This window comes from Sander vitreus, chromosome 12, assembly GCF_031162955.1.
Source record: "Sander vitreus isolate 19-12246 chromosome 12, sanVit1, whole genome shotgun sequence".
Classification (NCBI taxonomy): domain Eukaryota; kingdom Metazoa; phylum Chordata; class Actinopteri; order Perciformes; family Percidae; genus Sander; species Sander vitreus.
The window spans coordinates 10245081-10263365 of NC_135866.1; the positions used below are offsets into that span (position 1 = coordinate 10245081).

The window sequence follows — 18285 nt, forward strand, 5'->3', positions numbered from 1 at the left end:
CAACTGCTTATTTTTTGTCTCTTAGTTTTCATACTGTTCAGAATAAAATACAATGATGTTTTACTTATCATTACAGAGAGGCAGCAAACGTACTGTATCAGGAGCAGGAAGTGTAAACCAATCCACGACTGATTGGCAGAGAGTGTGGCCAACAGTAGCCTACGCTCCTGACAACAATGGTTTTATTGTCTGCCAAAATAAATAAGCATGGAGTTCTTAGGGTTAGGGTTAGAGTTCTTTGATGTTTTCTTTTCCTATTTCACTGTCAGATATTGAGTTACAAAACAGTCTGCCTGTAGATAAGTACAAAGTGTTTTTGCAGCTACACTTGAGAGTCCAATGATTCGACTACTATTGCCACAAATGTAGCCACATTGCAGAGCTTTACCATTACTCAATGTAGATAATCATCTCCAATGTACGAACATTCAAACACACATTATGACCAAATGCCAGAAATATTTGAATAATCATCATTTTTTTTCTACCAATATTATTAGATAGTGACACATATTCCATTTGGAGTCATAATATCATGTCATGTCTCACTTAATTAGTGGATACACTTATATTTATGCACAGCAAAAGAGTATAACCTTTGAATAAATGTATGCTCATTAATATCTATGTCTAAAACATTCATAATGTTTTTGAGTAAAACTAAATGAAACCCACTCTTAAATTAATTCTAAATAAAGAATAAGAAAAAAATACAGTGGCATCTTCTATGTAATGGAAACACTGAATCAAGTAATTTCCTAAAATGAATGAAACAGCGCCCCTCTAGGTTATATTGGCTGGAGCTGGAAAAATGATAATGCACCCATAAAGTCTAGGCTACTATACTCTACCCAAGGAAAGAAAGGTGAAGTTAATATACATAAAAAAGTAAGCTAATTCTAAGTCAGTGGCGGCAACTGTGAAAGAATTGACACCTTTCTGAAAACGAGATTACAGTGAACTGTGAAGCAAGCAGTCACACTCTGGCCCTGTAACATACAAAAGAAAGTTAACATCATTTACAAACAGAGAGTTAGCTTGTTTTCAAGTGTTGCTAATGCTTTTACAGTTAACGTTAGCCGACAATGGAGAGAGGAAATGAGGAGTTCTGTCGACAAACAAACTAAATGACCATCACAGCAACACGTGTAGTGGGACATTCATATGTAAACATGGAGAATGACCACTTCACATCCATTAAAGAGGGGAGAAGGACCTCAACATTAAATAAAGTAAGTCAAATAACTCCCCTGACTGTCTAACGTTACCTGTCTTTGCTTGCTGGTATCTTTAACTGTTACCTGTTAGTTAAATGTCTCTCTGCAGCTTTCTGTATTTAATTCCTTGTGTAGTTGTTGAATTTAACTTATCTTCAACTCTGATGCTGATGTGTGGTGGTTATATTCTGTATTTTGCCTTGCTTCCTGCTGCAGGGACACTCATATGTATTCATTCTTTTTTGTCTTTAAACTGTGCTGTAAAATGAGTAATAAGCTTTAATAAGTAATACTCTAGGCATTGTAGGATAGTTTTCTTTGGGCCTATATCTATCACAGTAGACCCAGTAAGTCATGTATTTGATACATGCGTTCAATCATGTAGGCCTAATATCTCTGATATACAGGCACTGATCTCTACCAGTTTATTTAGTTTTAATAGGTGATGGTGTTGTTTCTGAGAGTTGTGTAGCCTGCTGTCACAGTACTGCTACAGCCACACTGGTGCTCCTGTTGGCTGAAACATTGGCCCTTCCTCAGGTGCGTTTGATGTGTCTGATAGTTGATGAGCAGTCCTCACAGTTCAGCTGGAGAAGGGTCTGGGAAATAAACTGTGTGAGAGAAGAACCTCACTGATTAGTTGTGCGACAGGGCTGTGTATAATGTTTTTTTGTGAAACTGTAACTGCACAATGTATATGTGAAGGTTGTTTGTGCTTACATTGGATAAAGCCTCAAAAATCACATCTTCATTTTGCCCATTCTGGGATAATACATACGCTTTTAGGTCAATGGCCACTATATGGGTATCTGTAGAAATGAAGGTGCAAATTAAAATTTATTTTACAATTTAAACTTAACTTCAGAACTGAAGTACAGAAGACCATGTGATGGTGAAATCTGTTTTTGTTGGAAAATCGGGATTTGCTGCCACCTGCTGGTGAAGATGTGACACTAGTGGTATCCAGAGTTGTCCTGGTGTCTGTCAGTGTTGTCCCTGCTATGAGGACAAGGAAACTATTATTAAGCATGCCAAAGGAGGTGAATCTCTAACTGACCCTGATGCAAACAAAAGAAATTCAGATTTGACAAAAGATTGCCAATACATTTTCTGCAGTGACATACAGAATTAATATATTTCTTAATAAATTAATAAATAAATATGAATTTTGGAAATGGCTTGAGCAGAAATCATAATGACCAACCTGTAGCTACTGAGACTGAGGATGTTGTGAGTCCGTCTAATTGTGTAGATGTAGTACTGCTGCTGTCGTGGCTGGTAGGCGTAGCAGTAGACATTATGGAGGCCGAGTCTGTGCTCACAGCGCTTGATACAGTAGTGCTTGTCGTACTGTGTTCTGTTGTTGAAGACATTGCAGATGACGGAGATGGGGGGGTATCTGTGGGTGTAGATGTACTGCTTGTACTAGTTGTGCTTTGTGGTGTTGTGTCAGAAGCTGTGGGTGCTGAAGTTATGCTGATATTTACAAGTACAGATGTAGTACTGCTGTTTGTTGTGCTGGGATTTGGAGAAATAGAGTCTGTAGATGATGTTGTGATGTTGTCTGCTGGTGAGACTGGTAAAGTTCTGTTGTTATCTGCTGGTGTAGGTGAGCTGCTGCTTGTTTGGCTGGTTGCTGTAGTAGCAGGGACTGTAGATGCTGACGTTGTACTCGCTTCCATCAGTGTAGATGTTGTATTGGGTGCTGACGAGACAGTGGATGAAGAAGTTGTGACGTCATTTGCCAGTGTAGATTAGGGTTGCACGATATTAACAAAATGTGATTTTGTGATATTGATTATGAATATTGCGATATTGATATTAATTTTGATATTTTTTAAACACATGTAAAATGACAAAAGTTAGTTTACAACACAAGGTTTATTTCAACTGACTGTCATATTGGACTGGTACAACATGAATACATAAGGACCATGTCTACAGAACAGGACATGTTTTACTGGTTGTACAGTATAAAATACATAATAAAGACACAACTTTTCTTTCGCTTCTCTGATTCATTCCGTTGTGTTGTCTCTATCTATTTCTTCACTTACACTGTCACTCTGTCGAAATATGCACACACGTGGTACGCTCCATAGGGTTTTTCACATAGTGTACCCATGCGCTGACGTGCACTAACATGTGCAAGTGGCACGGTAACTGGCCAATGAAATGATGATCATTATAGCGTTTCAGGCGGGCTCTAAATTGAGCACAACTAAGCCACACATTTTGCGGGACGCAGCGCTCCACAAAATAAAAAAAATATTGCATACTTATCGTGACACTTTTGATATAATATTGTGCAACGTGATATCGAGATAACGATAACGATATATAACACATATATCATGCACCCCTAATGTAGATGTAGTACTGCTGCTTGTTGTGATGGGTGTGCTTGGTGGCACAGTGGTAAAAGCTATAATCAAGAATAAAGATATGCACTATTAAATCTTAAACCTCATCTCAAATCCTAAACTGACAATTAGGGGTGCACCGATTCAATATTAAGATCGGATATCGGTCCCGATATTGACTAAATAGCTGGATCGGGGATCGGAAAAATGATCAGATCCACAGGCCGATCCAGTTTTGTTAGTTTTTTTTCCCCTCTGTCGCACGTGTGTCAAATGCTGGAAGAGTCGAGTGTACAAATAAATAAGAATTCAATACATTACATCTATGTTATTTTGTCTTAGTTAGGAAAGTAATGTTTAGTTAGGAAAGTGTGGTGCCTTTAGCCTCTTCCACATGGTGGAAGGAAGGTAGAAGGTAAAAGGTATACAGTGTATTATTAATTCAACAACGGTATGGGATCGGTATTGGGTATCGACAGATACACAAAGCCCAGGCATCGGTATCGGACTGAAAAAGTCAGATCGGTGCATCCCTAGTGTAAATGCCAACTTTTTGTGTTTACCCTCACTCACGTTGCGTGCAGGTGGACTTGTAGTCAGGACAGCAGTCGCCAAATTGCAAGCAGGCATTATCACAGAAACATTGCCTGAAGCAGGAGTCGTTTCGACCAGGACAACACAGCAGGGGTGGACCTGCACAGCCTGAAGCACACACAGAACAGCTGTATACAAGATCACCACTGTACTCATTTGTTACTGTAATGTAATGCATTATTTCAAGATCACGAGATCATGAGACATTTCTAAAAACGCATCACATGTCAGTCAGTCTGTTTAGCTGGAAACAGTTATGACATAGTCACTGTCAGCAGCATCGTATTAACAGAAGAACATTGGTTAAAAAACAAATTAATAAAAAATATTGATTGTAGGGAAAAGAATAATTTAAAAAAATTGTCGCAAACAAAATTGCCATTGAGCTTAGGAGAAGGTTGGAAAGGATCACTCCAAGTCAGAATGAAAGGGGGTGAACATGTTTTATGCATCTTGGATGGATGCAGCTGAGAAACATGAAAGGGATGTTGCTGATCATTGTGGGGTTGAGATGGAGGCAGAATATGTTGCACTGGAGGAATGGGAGCAGGAAGTACAGTGTATGAGGTGGTGTTGTGGGTATTACCTTTTGGAGCTGCTGGTTGAGCTAGAAAATGAAAAAAGACAATGACATTTCATTTCATTTGAATGCAGGAAAAACAAACGTTTAAATTAAGCAATTGCTTGAGATGTGATGGTGGAATCTGTGTTGTTGAAAAATCGGGATTTGCTGCCACCTGCTGGTACACTGGACACTAGTATCCAGAGTTGTACTGGTGTCTGTCAGTGTTGTCCCTGCTATGAGGACAAGGGAACTATTATTAACCATGCCAAAGGAGGTGACTCTCTAACTGAACCTGATGCTGTTCTGATTTGACAATAGATTGCCAATACATGTATGCTGGCTTTAGCAGGAATCATAATGACCAACCTGTAGCCGCAGAGACTGAGGATGCTGTAGTTGTGAGGCCATCTAATTGCGTATATGTAGTGCTGTTGCTGTCTTGGCTGGTTGCTGTAGCAGCAGACATCATGGAGGCTGAGTTTGTGCTCACATCTGATGATGATGCAGTAGTGCTGCTTGTACTGGGTAATGTTGAAGACACTGCAGATGACGGAGATGGGGGGGTATCTGTGGGTGCAGATGTACTTGTGCTTGGTGGTGTTGTGTCAGAAGCTTCGGGTGCTGAAGTTGTGCTGGTATTAACAAGTGTAGAGGAGGTACTGCTGTTTGTTGTGCTGGGTCCTGGAGAAATATAGTCTGTTGATGATGTTGTGCTGTTATCTGCTGGGGAGACAGTGGTAAAAGCTATAATCAAGAAGAAGCTGGGGAGAATGGTAAAGTTGGGGATGTTGCTGATCATTGTGGGGTTGAGATGGAGGAAGAATCTGTTGCACGAGGAATGGGAGCAGGAAGTACAGTGTATGAGGTGGTGTTGTGGGTTTTACCTGTTGGAGTTGCCGGTTGAGCTAGAAAATAAAAAAAGACAATGACATTTCATTTCATTTCATTTGAATGCAGGAAAACCAAATGTTTAAGTTAAGCAATTGCTTGAGATGTGATGGTGGAATCTGTGTTTTTGTTGAAAAATCGTGATTTGCTGACACCTGCTGGTAAATATGTGACACTAGTGGTATCCAGAGTTGTACTGGAGTCTGTCAGTGTTGTCTCTGCTATGAGGACAAGGACACTATTAGTAAGCATGCCAACGGAGGTGAATCTCTAACTGACCCTGATGCAAAAAAAATAAATAAATCAGATTTGACAAAAGATTGCCAATACATTTTCAGCAGTGACATACAGAATTAATATATTTCTTTAAATATGAATTTTGGAAATGGCTTGAGCAGAAATCATAATGACCAACCTGGAGCTGCGGAGACTGAGGATGTTGAAGTTGTGAGTCCATCTAATTGCGTAGATGTAGTACTGCTGCTGTCTTGGCTGGTTGCTGTAGCAGCAGACATCATGGAGACTGAGTTTGTGCTCACATCTGATGATGATGCAGTAGTGCTGCTTATTGTGCTGTGTTCTGTTGTTGAAGACACTGCAGATGACGGATATGAGGGGATATCTGTGGGTGTAGATGTACTGCTTGTACTTGTTGTGCTTGGTGGTGTTGTGTCAGAAGCTGTGGGTGCTGAAGTTATGCTGATATTTACAAGTACAGATGTAGTACTGCTGTTTGTTGTGCTGGGATTTGGAGAAATGGAGTCTGTAGATGATGTTGTGCTGTTATCTGCTGGGGAGACTGGTAAAGTTGTGCTGTTATCTGCTGGTGTAGGTGAGCTGCTGCTTGTTTGGCTGGTTGCTGTAGTAGCAGGGACTGTAGATGCTGACGTTGTACTCTCTTCCATCAGTGTAGATGTTGTATTGGGTGCTGACGAGACAGTGGATGAAGAAGTTGTGACGTCATTTGCCAGTGTAGATTAGGGTTGCACGATATTAACAAAATGTGATATTGCGATATTGATTATGAATAGTGCGATGTCTATATTTATTTTGACATTTTTAAACATATTTAAAATTACAAAATTTACAGGAAAACGCATCAAAATAGATTCATAACAAATAATGTCAGTGTTGTCCCTGCTATGAGGACAAGGGAACTATTATTAACCATGCCAAAGGAGGTGAATCGCTAACTGTACCTGATGCAAACAGGAAAATTCAGATTTGACAATAGATTGCCATATACATGTATGCTGGCTTTAGCAGGAATCATAATGACCAACCTGTAGCCGCAGAGACTGAGGATGCTGTAGTTGTGAGGCCATCTAATTGCGTATATGTAGTGCTGTTGCTGTCTTGGCTGGTTGCTGTAGCAGCAGACATCATGGAGGCTGAGTTTGTGCTCACATCTGATGATGATGCAGTAGTGCTGCTTGTACTGGGTAATGTTGAAGACACTGCAGATGACGGAGATGAGGGGGGTATCTGTGGGTGCAGATGTACTTGTGCTTGGTGGTGTTGTGTCAGAAGCTTTGGGTGCTGAAGTTGTGCTGGTATTAACAAGTGTAGAGGAGGTACTGCTGTTTGTTGTGCTGGGTCCTGGAGAAATATAGTCTGTTGATGATGTTGTGCTGTTATCTGCTGGGGAGACAGTGGTAAAAGCTATAATCAAGAAGAAGCTGGGGAGAATGGTAAAGTTGGGGATGTTGCTGATCATTGTGGGGGTTGAGATGGAGGAAGAATCTGTTGCACGAGGAATGGGAGCAGGAAGTACAGTGTATGAGGTGGTGTTGTGGGTTTTACCTGTTGGAGTTGCCGGTTGAGCTAGAAAATAAAAAAGACAATGACATTTCATTTCATTTCATTTGAATGCAGGAAAACCAAATGTTTAAGTTAAGCAATTGCTTGAGATGTGATGGTGGAATCTGTGTTTTTGTTGAAAAATCGTGATTTGCTGACACCTGCTGGTAAATATGTGACACTAGTGGTATCCAGAGTTGTACTGGAGTCTGTCAGTGTTGTCTCTGCTATGAGGACAAGGACACTATTAGTAAGCATGCCAACGGAGGTGAATCTCTAACTGACCCTGATGCAAAAAAAATAAATAAATCAGATTTGACAAAAGATTGCCAATACATTTTCAGCAGTGACATACAGAATTAATATATTTCTTTAAATATGAATTTTGGAAATGGATTGAGCAGAAATCATAATGACCAACCTGGAGCTGCGGAGACTGAGGATGTTGAAGTTGTGAGTCCATCTAATTGCGTAGATGTAGTACTGCTGCTGTCTTGGCTGGTTGCTGTAGCAGCAGACATCATGGAGACTGAGTTTGTGCTCACATCTGATGATGATGCAGTAGTGCTGCTTATTGTGCTGTGTTCTGTTGTTGAAGACACTGCAGATGACGGATATGAGGGGATATCTGTGGGTGTAGATGTACTGCTTGTACTTGTTGTGCTTGGTGGTGTTGTGTCAGAAGCTGTGGGTGCTGAAGTTATGCTGATATTTACAAGTACAGATGTAGTACTGCTGTTTGTTGTGCTGGGATTTGGAGAAATGGAGTCTGTAGATGATGTTGTGCTGTTATCTGCTGGGGAGACTGGTAAAGTTGTGCTGTTATCTGCTGGTGTAGGTGAGCTGCTGCTTGTTTGGCTGGTTGCTGTAGTAGCAGGGACTGTAGATGCTGACGTTGTACTCTCTTCCATCAGTGTAGATGTTGTATTGGGTGCTGACGAGACAGTGGATGAAGAAGTTGTGACGTCATTTGCCAGTGTAGATTAGGGTTGCACGATATTAACAAAATGTGATATTGCGATATTGATTATGAATAGTGCGATGTCTATATTTATTTTGACATTTTTAAACATATTTAAAATTACAAAATTTACAGGAAAACGCATCAAAATAGATTCATAACAAATAATGTCAGTGTTGTCCCTGCTATGAGGACAAGGGAACTATTATTAACCATGCCAAAGGAGGTGAATCGCTAACTGTACCTGATGCAAACAGGAAAATTCAGATTTGACAATAGATTGCCATATACATGTATGCTGGCTTTAGCAGGAATCATAATGACCAACCTGTAGCCGCAGAGACTGAGGATGCTGTAGTTGTGAGGCCATCTAATTGCGTATATGTAGTGCTGTTGCTGTCTTGGCTGGTTGCTGTAGCAGCAGACATCATGGAGGCTGAGTTTGTGCTCACATCTGATGATGATGCAGTAGTGCTGCTTGTACTGGGTAATGTTGAAGACACTGCAGATGACGGAGATGAGGGGGGTATCTATGGGTGCAGATGTACTTGTGCTTGGTGGTGTTGTGTCAGAAGCTTGGGTGCTGAAGTTGTGCTGGTATTAACAAGTGTAGAGGAGGTACTGCTGTTTGTTGTGCTGGGTCCTGGAGAAATATAGTCTGTTGATGATGTTGTGCTGTTATCTGCTGGGGAGACAGTGGTAAAAGCTATAATCAAGAAGAAGCTGGGGAGAATGGTAAAGTTGGGGATGTTGCTGATCATTGTGGGGTTGAGATGGAGGAAGAATCTGTTGCACGAGGAATGGGAGCAGGAAGTACAGTGTATGAGGTGGTGTTGTGGGTTTTACCTGTTGGAGTTGCCGGTTGAGCTAGAAAATAAAAAAGACAATGACATTTCATTTCATTTCATTTGAATGCAGGAAAACCAAATGTTTAAGTTAAGCAATTGCTTGAGATGTGATGGTGGAATCTGTGTTTTTGTTGAAAAATCGTGATTTGCTGACACCTGCTGGTAAATATGTGACACTAGTGGTATCCAGAGTTGTACTGGAGTCTGTCAGTGTTGTCTCTGCTATGAGGACAAGGACACTATTAGTAAGCATGCCAACGGAGGTGAATCTCTAACTGACCCTGATGCAAAAAAAATAAATAAATCAGATTTGACAAAAGATTGCCAATACATTTTCAGCAGTGACATACAGAATTAATATATTTCTTTAAATATGAATTTTGGAAATGGCTTGAGCAGAAATCATAATGACCAACCTGGAGCTGCGGAGACTGAGGATGTTGAAGTTGTGAGTCCATCTAATTGCGTAGATGTAGTACTGCTGCTGTCTTGGCTGGTTGCTGTAGCAGCAGACATCATGGAGACTGAGTTTGTGCTCACATCTGATGATGATGCAGTAGTGCTGCTTATTGTGCTGTGTTCTGTTGTTGAAGACACTGCAGATGACGGATATGAGGGGATATCTGTGGGTGTAGATGTACTGCTTGTACTTGTTGTGCTTGGTGGTGTTGTGTCAGAAGCTGTGGGTGCTGAAGTTATGCTGATATTTACAAGTACAGATGTAGTACTGCTGTTTGTTGTGCTGGGATTTGGAGAAATGGAGTCTGTAGATGATGTTGTGCTGTTATCTGCTGGGGAGACTGGTAAAGTTGTGCTGTTATCTGCTGGTGTAGGTGAGCTGCTGCTTGTTTGGCTGGTTGCTGTAGTAGCAGGGACTGTAGATGCTGACGTTGTACTCTCTTCCATCAGTGTAGATGTTGTATTGGGTGCTGACGAGACAGTGGATGAAGAAGTTGTGACGTCATTTGCCAGTGTAGATTAGGGTTGCACGATATTAACAAAATGTGATATTGCGATATTGATTATGAATAGTGCGATGTCTATATTTATTTTGACATTTTTAAACATATTTAAAATTACAAAATTTACAGGAAAACGCATCAAAATAGATTCATAACAAATAATGTCAGTGTTGTCCCTGCTATGAGGACAAGGGAACTATTATTAACCATGCCAAAGGAGGTGAATCTCTAACTGTACCTGATGCAAACAGGAAAATTCAGATTTGACAATAGATTGCCATATACATGTATGCTGGCTTTAGCAGGAATCATAATGACCAACCTGTAGCCGCAGAGACTGAGGATGCTGTAGTTGTGAGGCCATCTAATTGCGTATATGTAGTGCTGTTGCTGTCTTGGCTGGTTGCTGTAGCAGCAGACATCATGGAGGCTGAGTTTGTGCTCACATCTGATGATGATGCAGTAGTGCTGCTTATTGTGCTGTGTTCTGTTGTTGAAGACACTGCAGATGACAGATATGAGGGGATATCTGTGGGTGTAGATGTACTGCTTGTACTTGTTGTGCTTGGTGGTGTTGTGTCAGAAGCTGTGGGTGCTGAAGTTATGCTGATATTTACAAGTACAGATGTAGTACTGCTGTTTGTTGTGCTGGGATTTGGAGAAATGGAGTCTGTAGATGTTGTGCTGTTATCTGCTGGGGAGACTGGTAAAGTTGTGCTGTTATCTGCTGGTGTAGGTGAGCTGCTGCTTGTTTGGCTGGTTGCTGTAGTAGCAGGGACTGTAGATGCTGACGTTGTACTCTCTTCCATCAGTGTAGATGTTGTATTGGGTGCTGACGAGACAGTGGATGAAGAAGTTGTGACGTCATTTGCCAGTGTAGATTAGGGTTGCAACGATATTAACAAAATGTGATATTGCGATATTGATTATGAATAGTGCGATGTCTATATTTATTTTTGACATTTTTTAAACATATTTAAAATTACAAAATTTACAGGAAAACGCATCAAAATAGATTCATAACAAATAATGTCAGTGTTGTCCCTGCTATGAGGACAAGGGAACTATTATTAACCATGCCAAAGGAGGTGAATCGCTAACTGTACCTGATGCAAACAGGAAAATTCAGATTTGACAATAGATTGCCATATACATGTATGCTGGCTTTAGCAGGAATCATAATGACCAACCTGTAGCCGCAGAGACTGAGGATGCTGTAGTTGTGAGGCCATCTAATTGCGTATATGTAGTGCTGTTGCTGTCTTGGCTGGTTGCTGTAGCAGCAGACATCATGGAGGCTGAGTTTGTGCTCACATCTGATGATGATGCAGTAGTGCTGCTTGTACTGGGTAATGTTGAAGACACTGCAGATGACGGAGATGGGGGGGTATCTGTGGGTGCAGATGTACTTGTGCTTGGTGGTGTTGTGTCAGAAGCTCGGGTGCTGAAGTTGTGCTGGTATTAACAAGTGTAGAGGAGGTACTGCTGTTTGTTGTGCTGGGTCCTGGAGAAATATAGTCTGTTGATGATGTTGTGCTGTTATCTGCTGGGGAGACAGTGGTAAAAGCTATAATCAAGAAGAAGCTGGGGAGAATGGTAAAGTTGGGGATGTTGCTGATCATTGTGGGGTTGAGATGGAGGAAGAATCTGTTGCACGAGGAATGGGAGCAGGAAGTACAGTGTATGAGGTGGTGTTGTGGGTTTTACCTGTTGGAGTTGCCGGTTGAGCTAGAAAATAAAAAAAGACAATGACATTTCATTTCATTTCATTTGAATGCAGGAAAACCAAATGTTTAAGTTAAGCAATTGCTTGAGATGTGATGGTGGAATCTGTGTTTTTGTTGAAAAATCGTGATTTGCTGACACCTGCTGGTAAATATGTGACACTAGTGGTATCCAGAGTTGTACTGGAGTCTGTCAGTGTTGTCTCTGCTATGAGGACAAGGACACTATTAGTAAGCATGCCAACGGAGGTGAATCTCTAACTGACCCTGATGCAAAAAAATAAATAAATCAGATTTGACAAAAGATTGCCAATACATTTTCAGCAGTGACATACAGAATTAATATATTTCTTTAAATATGAATTTTGGAAATGGCTTGAGCAGAAATCATAATGACCAACCTGGAGCTGCGGAGACTGAGGATGTTGAAGTTGTGAGTCCATCTAATTGCGTAGATGTAGTACTGCTGCTGTCTTGGCTGGTTGCTGTAGCAGCAGACATCATGGAGACTGAGTTTGTGCTCACATCTGATGATGATGCAGTAGTGCTGCTTATTGTGCTGTGTTCTGTTGTTGAAGACACTGCAGATGACGGATATGAGGGGATATCTGTGGGTGTAGATGTACTGCTTGTACTTGTTGTGCTTGGTGGTGTTGTGTCAGAAGCTGTGGGTGCTGAAGTTATGCTGATATTTACAAGTACAGATGTAGTACTGCTGTTTGTTGTGCTGGGATTTGGAGAAATGGAGTCTGTAGATGATGTTGTGCTGTTATCTGCTGGGGAGACTGGTAAAGTTGTGCTGTTATCTGCTGGTGTAGGTGAGCTGCTGCTTGTTTGGCTGGTTGCTGTAGTAGCAGGGACTGTAGATGCTGACGTTGTACTCTCTTCCATCAGTGTAGATGTTGTATTGGGTGCTGACGAGACAGTGGATGAAGAAGTTGTGACGTCATTTGCCAGTGTAGATTAGGGTTGCACGATATTAACAAAATGTGATATTGCGATATTGATTATGAATAGTGCGATGTCTATATTTATTTTGACATTTTTAAACATATTTAAAATTACAAAATTTACAGGAAAACGCATCAAAATAGATTCATAACAAATAATGTCAGTGTTGTCCCTGCTATGAGGACAAGGGAACTATTATTAACCATGCCAAAGGAGGTGAATCTCTAACTGTACCTGATGCAAACAGGAAAATTCAGATTTGACAATAGATTGCCATATACATGTATGCTGGCTTTAGCAGGAATCATAATGACCAACCTGTAGCCGCAGAGACTGAGGATGCTGTAGTTGTGAGGCCATCTAATTGCGTATATGTAGTGCTGTTGCTGTCTTGGCTGGTTGCTGTAGCAGCAGACATCATGGAGGCTGAGTTTGTGCTCACATCTGATGATGATGCAGTAGTGCTGCTTATTGTGCTGTGTTCTGTTGTTGAAGACACTGCAGATGACAGATATGAGGGGATATCTGTGGGTGTAGATGTACTGCTTGTACTTGTTGTGCTTGGTGGTGTTGTGTCAGAAGCTGTGGGTGCTGAAGTTATGCTGATATTTACAAGTACAGATGTAGTACTGCTGTTTGTTGTGCTGGGATTTGGAGAAATGGAGTCTGTAGATGATGTTGTGCTGTTATCTGCTGGGGAGACTGGTAAAGTTGTGCTGTTATCTGCTGGTGTAGGTGAGCTGCTGCTTGTTTGGCTGGTTGCTGTAGTAGCAGGGACTGTAGATGCTGACGTTGTACTCTCTTCCATCAGTGTAGATGTTGTATTGGGTGCTGACGAGACAGTGGATGAAGAAGTTGTGACGTCATTTGCCAGTGTAGATTAGGGTTGCACGATATTAACAAAATGTGATATTGCGATATTGATTATGAATAGTGCGATGTCTATATTTATTTTGACATTTTTTAAACATATTTAAAATTACAAAATTTACAGGAAAACGCATCAAAATAGATTCATAACAAATAATGTCAGTGTTGTCCCTGCTATGAGGACAAGGGAACTATTATTAACCATGCCAAAGGAGGTGAATCGCTAACTGTACCTGATGCAAACAGGAAAAATTCAGATTTGACAATAGATTGCCATATACATGTATGCTGGCTTTAGCAGGAATCATAATGACCAACCTGTAGCCGCAGAGACTGAGGATGCTGTAGTTGTGAGGCCATCTAATTGCGTATATGTAGTGCTGTTGCTGTCTTGGCTGGTTGCTGTAGCAGCAGACATCATGGAGGCTGAGTTTGTGCTCACATCTGATGATGATGCAGTAGTGCTGCTTGTACTGGGTAATGTTGAAGACACTGCAGATGACGGAGATGGGGGGAGTATCTGTGGGTGCAGATGTACTTGTGCTTGGTGGTGTTGTGTCAGAAGCTTCGGGTGCTGAAGTTGTGCTGGTATTAACAAGTGTAGAGGAGGTACTGCTGTTTGTTGTGCTGGGTCCTGGAGAAATATAGTCTGTTGATGATGTTGTGCTGTTATCTGCTGGGGAGACAGTGGTAAAAGCTATAATCAAGAAGAAGCTGGGGAGAATGGTAAAGTTGGGGATGTTGCTGATCATTGTGGGGTTGAGATGGAGGAAGAATCTGTTGCACGAGGAATGGGAGCAGGAAGTACAGTGTATGAGGTGGTGTTGTGGGTTTTACCTGTTGGAGTTGCCGGTTGAGCTAGAAAATAAAAAAAGACAATGACATTTCATTTCATTTCATTTGAATGCAGGAAAACCAAATGTTTAAGTTAAGCAATTGCTTGAGATGTGATGGTGGAATCTGTGTTTTTGTTGAAAAATCGTGATTTGCTGACACCTGCTGGTAAATATGTGACACTAGTGGTATCCAGAGTTGTACTGGAGTCTGTCAGTGTTGTCTCTGCTATGAGGACAAGGACACTATTAGTAAGCATGCCAACGGAGGTGAATCTCTAACTGACCCTGATGCAAAAAAAATAAATAAATCAGATTTGACAAAAGATTGCCAATACATTTTCAGCAGTGACATACAGAATTAATATATTTCTTTAAATATGAATTTTGGAAATGGCTTGAGCAGAAATCATAATGACCAACCTGGAGCTGCGGAGACTGAGGATGTTGAAGTTGTGAGTCCATCTAATTGCGTAGATGTAGTACTGCTGCTGTCTTGGCTGGTTGCTGTAGCAGCAGACATCATGGAGACTGAGTTTGTGCTCACATCTGATGATGATGCAGTAGTGCTGCTTATTGTGCTGTGTTCTGTTGTTGAAGACACTGCAGATGACGGATATGAGGGGATATCTGTGGGTGTAGATGTACTGCTTGTACTTGTTGTGCTTGGTGGTGTTGTGTCAGAAGCTGTGGGTGCTGAAGTTATGCTGATATTTACAAGTACAGATGTAGTACTGCTGTTTGTTGTGCTGGGATTTGGAGAAATGGAGTCTGTAGATGATGTTGTGCTGTTATCTGCTGGGGAGACTGGTAAAGTTGTGCTGTTATCTGCTGGTGTAGGTGAGCTGCTGCTTGTTTGGCTGGTTGCTGTAGTAGCAGGGACTGTAGATGCTGACGTTGTACTCTCTTCCATCAGTGTAGATGTTGTATTGGGTGCTGACGAGACAGTGGATGAAGAAGTTGTGACGTCATTTGCCAGTGTAGATTAGGGTTGCACGATATTAACAAAATGTGATATTGCGATATTGATTATGAATAGTGCGATGTCTATATTTATTTTGACATTTTTAAACATATTTAAAATTACAAAATTTACAGGAAAACGCATCAAAATAGATTCATAACAAATAATGTCAGTGTTGTCCCTGCTATGAGGACAAGGGAACTATTATTAACCATGCCAAAGGAGGTGAATCTCTAACTGTACCTGATGCAAACAGGAAAATTCAGATTTGACAATAGATTGCCATATACATGTATGCTGGCTTTAGCAGGAATCATAATGACCAACCTGTAGCCGCAGAGACTGAGGATGCTGTAGTTGTGAGGCCATCTAATTGCGTATATGTAGTGCTGTTGCTGTCTTGGCTGGTTGCTGTAGCAGCAGACATCATGGAGGCTGAGTTTGTGCTCACATCTGATGATGATGCAGTAGTGCTGCTTATTGTGCTGTGTTCTGTTGTTGAAGACACTGCAGATGACAGATATGAGGGGATATCTGTGGGTGTAGATGTACTGCTTGTACTTGTTGTGCTTGGTGGTGTTGTGTCAGAAGCTGTGGGTGCTGAAGTTATGCTGATATTTACAAGTACAGATGTAGTACTGCTGTTTGTTGTGCTGGGATTTGGAGAAATGGAGTCTGTAGATGATGTTGTGCTGTTATCTGCTGGGGAGACTGGTAAAGTTGTGCTGTTATCTGCTGGTGTAGGTGAGCTGCTGCTTGTTTGGCTGGTTGCTGTAGTAGCAGGGACTGTAGATGCTGACGTTGTACTCTCTTCCATCAGTGTAGATGTTGTATTGGGTGCTGACGAGACAGTGGATGAAGAAGTTGTGACGTCATTTGCCAGTGTAGATTAGGGTTGCACGATATTAACAAAATGTGATATTGCGATATTGATTATGAATAGTGCGATGTCTATATTTATTTTGACATTTTTAAACATATTTAAAATTACAAAATTTACAGGAAAACGCATCAAAATAGATTCATAACAAATAATGTCAGTGTTGTCCCTGCTATGAGGACAAGGGAACTATTATTAACCATGCCAAAGGAGGTGAATCGCTAACTGTACCTGATGCAAACAGGAAAATTCAGATTTGACAATAGATTGCCATATACATGTATGCTGGCTTTAGCAGGAATCATAATGACCAACCTGTAGCCGCAGAGACTGAGGATGCTGTAGTTGTGAGGCCATCTAATTGCGTATATGTAGTGCTGTTGCTGTCTTGGCTGGTTGCTGTAGCAGCAGACATCATGGAGGCTGAGTTTGTGCTCACATCTGATGATGATGCAGTAGTGCTGCTTATTGTGCTGTGTTCTGTTGTTGAAGACACTGCAGATGACGGATATGAGGGGATATCTGTGGGTGTAGATGTACTGCTTGTACTTGTTGTGCTTGGTGGTGTTGTGTCAGAAGCTGTGGGTGCTGAAGTTATGCTGATATTTACAAGTACAGATGTAGTACTGCTGTTTGTTGTGCTGGGATTTGGAGAAATGGAGTCTGTAGATGATGTTGTGCTGTTATCTGCTGGGGAGACTGGTAAAGTTGTGCTGTTATCTGCTGGTGTAGGTGAGCTGCTGCTTGTTTGGCTGGTTGCTGTAGTAGCAGGGACTGTAGATGCTGACGTTGTACTCTCTTCCATCAGTGTAGATGTTGTATTGGGTGCTGACGAGACAGTGGATGAAGAAGTTGTGACGTCATTTGCCAGTGTAGATTAGGGTTGCACGATATTAACAAAATGTGATATTGCGATATTGATTATGAATAGTGCGATGTCTATATTTATTTTGACATTTTTAAACATATTTAAAATTACAAAATTTACAGGAAAAATGCATCAAAATAGATTCATAACAAATAATGTCAGTGTTGTCCCTGCTATGAGGACAAGGGAACTATTATTAACCATGCCAAAGGAGGTGAATCGCTAACTGTACCTGATGCAAACAGGAAAATTCAGATTTGACAATAGATTGCCATATACATGTATGCTGGCTTTAGCAGGAATCATAATGACCAACCTGTAGCCGCAGAGACTGAGGATGCTGTAGTTGTGAGGCCATCTAATTGCGTATATGTAGTGCTGTTGCTGTCTTGGCTGGTTGCTGTAGCAGCAGACATCATGGAGACTGAGTTTGTGCTCACATCTGATGATGATGCAGTAGTGCTGCTTATTGTGCTGTGTTCTGTTGTTGAAGACACTGCAGATGACGGATATGAGGGGATATCTGTGGGTGTAGATGTACTGCTTGTACTTGTTGTGCTTGGTGGTGTTGTGTCAGAAGCTGTGGGTGCTGAAGTTATACTGATATTTACAAGTACAGATGTAGTACTGCTGTTTGTTGTGCTGGGATTTGGAGAAATGGAGTCTGTAGATGTTGTGCTGTTATCTGCTGGGGAGACTGGTAAAGTTGTGCTGTTATCTGCTGGTGTAGGTGAGCTGCTGCTTGTTTGGCTGGTTGCTGTAGTAGCAGGGACTGTAGATGCTGACGTTGTACTCTCTTCCATCAGTGTAGATGTTGTATTGGGTGCTGACGAGACAGTGGATGAAGAAGTTGTGATGTCATTTGCCAGTGTAGATTAGGGTTGTACGATATTAACAAAATGTGATATTGCGATATTGATTATGAATAGTGCGATATCTATATTTATTTTGACATTTTTAAACATATTTAAAATTACAAAATTTACAGGAAAACGCA

General features: G+C 41.1%; 1 protein-coding gene and 1 long non-coding RNA gene across 2 annotated transcripts; both read right to left on the reverse strand.

The window, feature by feature from the left end:
- LOC144526529 (uncharacterized) lies at positions 1–2218 on the reverse strand. The gene is made up of 3 exons (XR_013502762.1): positions 2151–2218; positions 1938–2026; positions 1–1828 (listed from the first exon to the last, which is right to left on the reverse strand). It is a non-coding gene; the product is annotated as an uncharacterized LOC144526529 (long non-coding RNA).
- Positions 2219–2407: 189 nt separating this feature from the next.
- Positions 2408–18151, reverse strand: LOC144526681 (uncharacterized; the record flags this gene model as incomplete). The annotated part of the gene is made up of 20 exons (XM_078264294.1): positions 2408–2922; positions 4154–4282; positions 4761–4781; positions 5106–5620; positions 6043–6222; positions 6445–6555; positions 6911–7451; positions 7849–8361; positions 8717–8918; positions 9206–9255; positions 9653–10165; positions 10521–11030; positions 11513–11589; positions 12324–12503; positions 13192–13433; positions 14552–14601; positions 15000–15512; positions 15868–16380; positions 16736–17248; positions 17605–18151. Coding segments are annotated over 20 exons (6435 nt in total), but the record flags the coding sequence as incomplete, so codon positions are not given.
- Between the last annotated feature and the right edge of the window lie 134 nt (positions 18152–18285).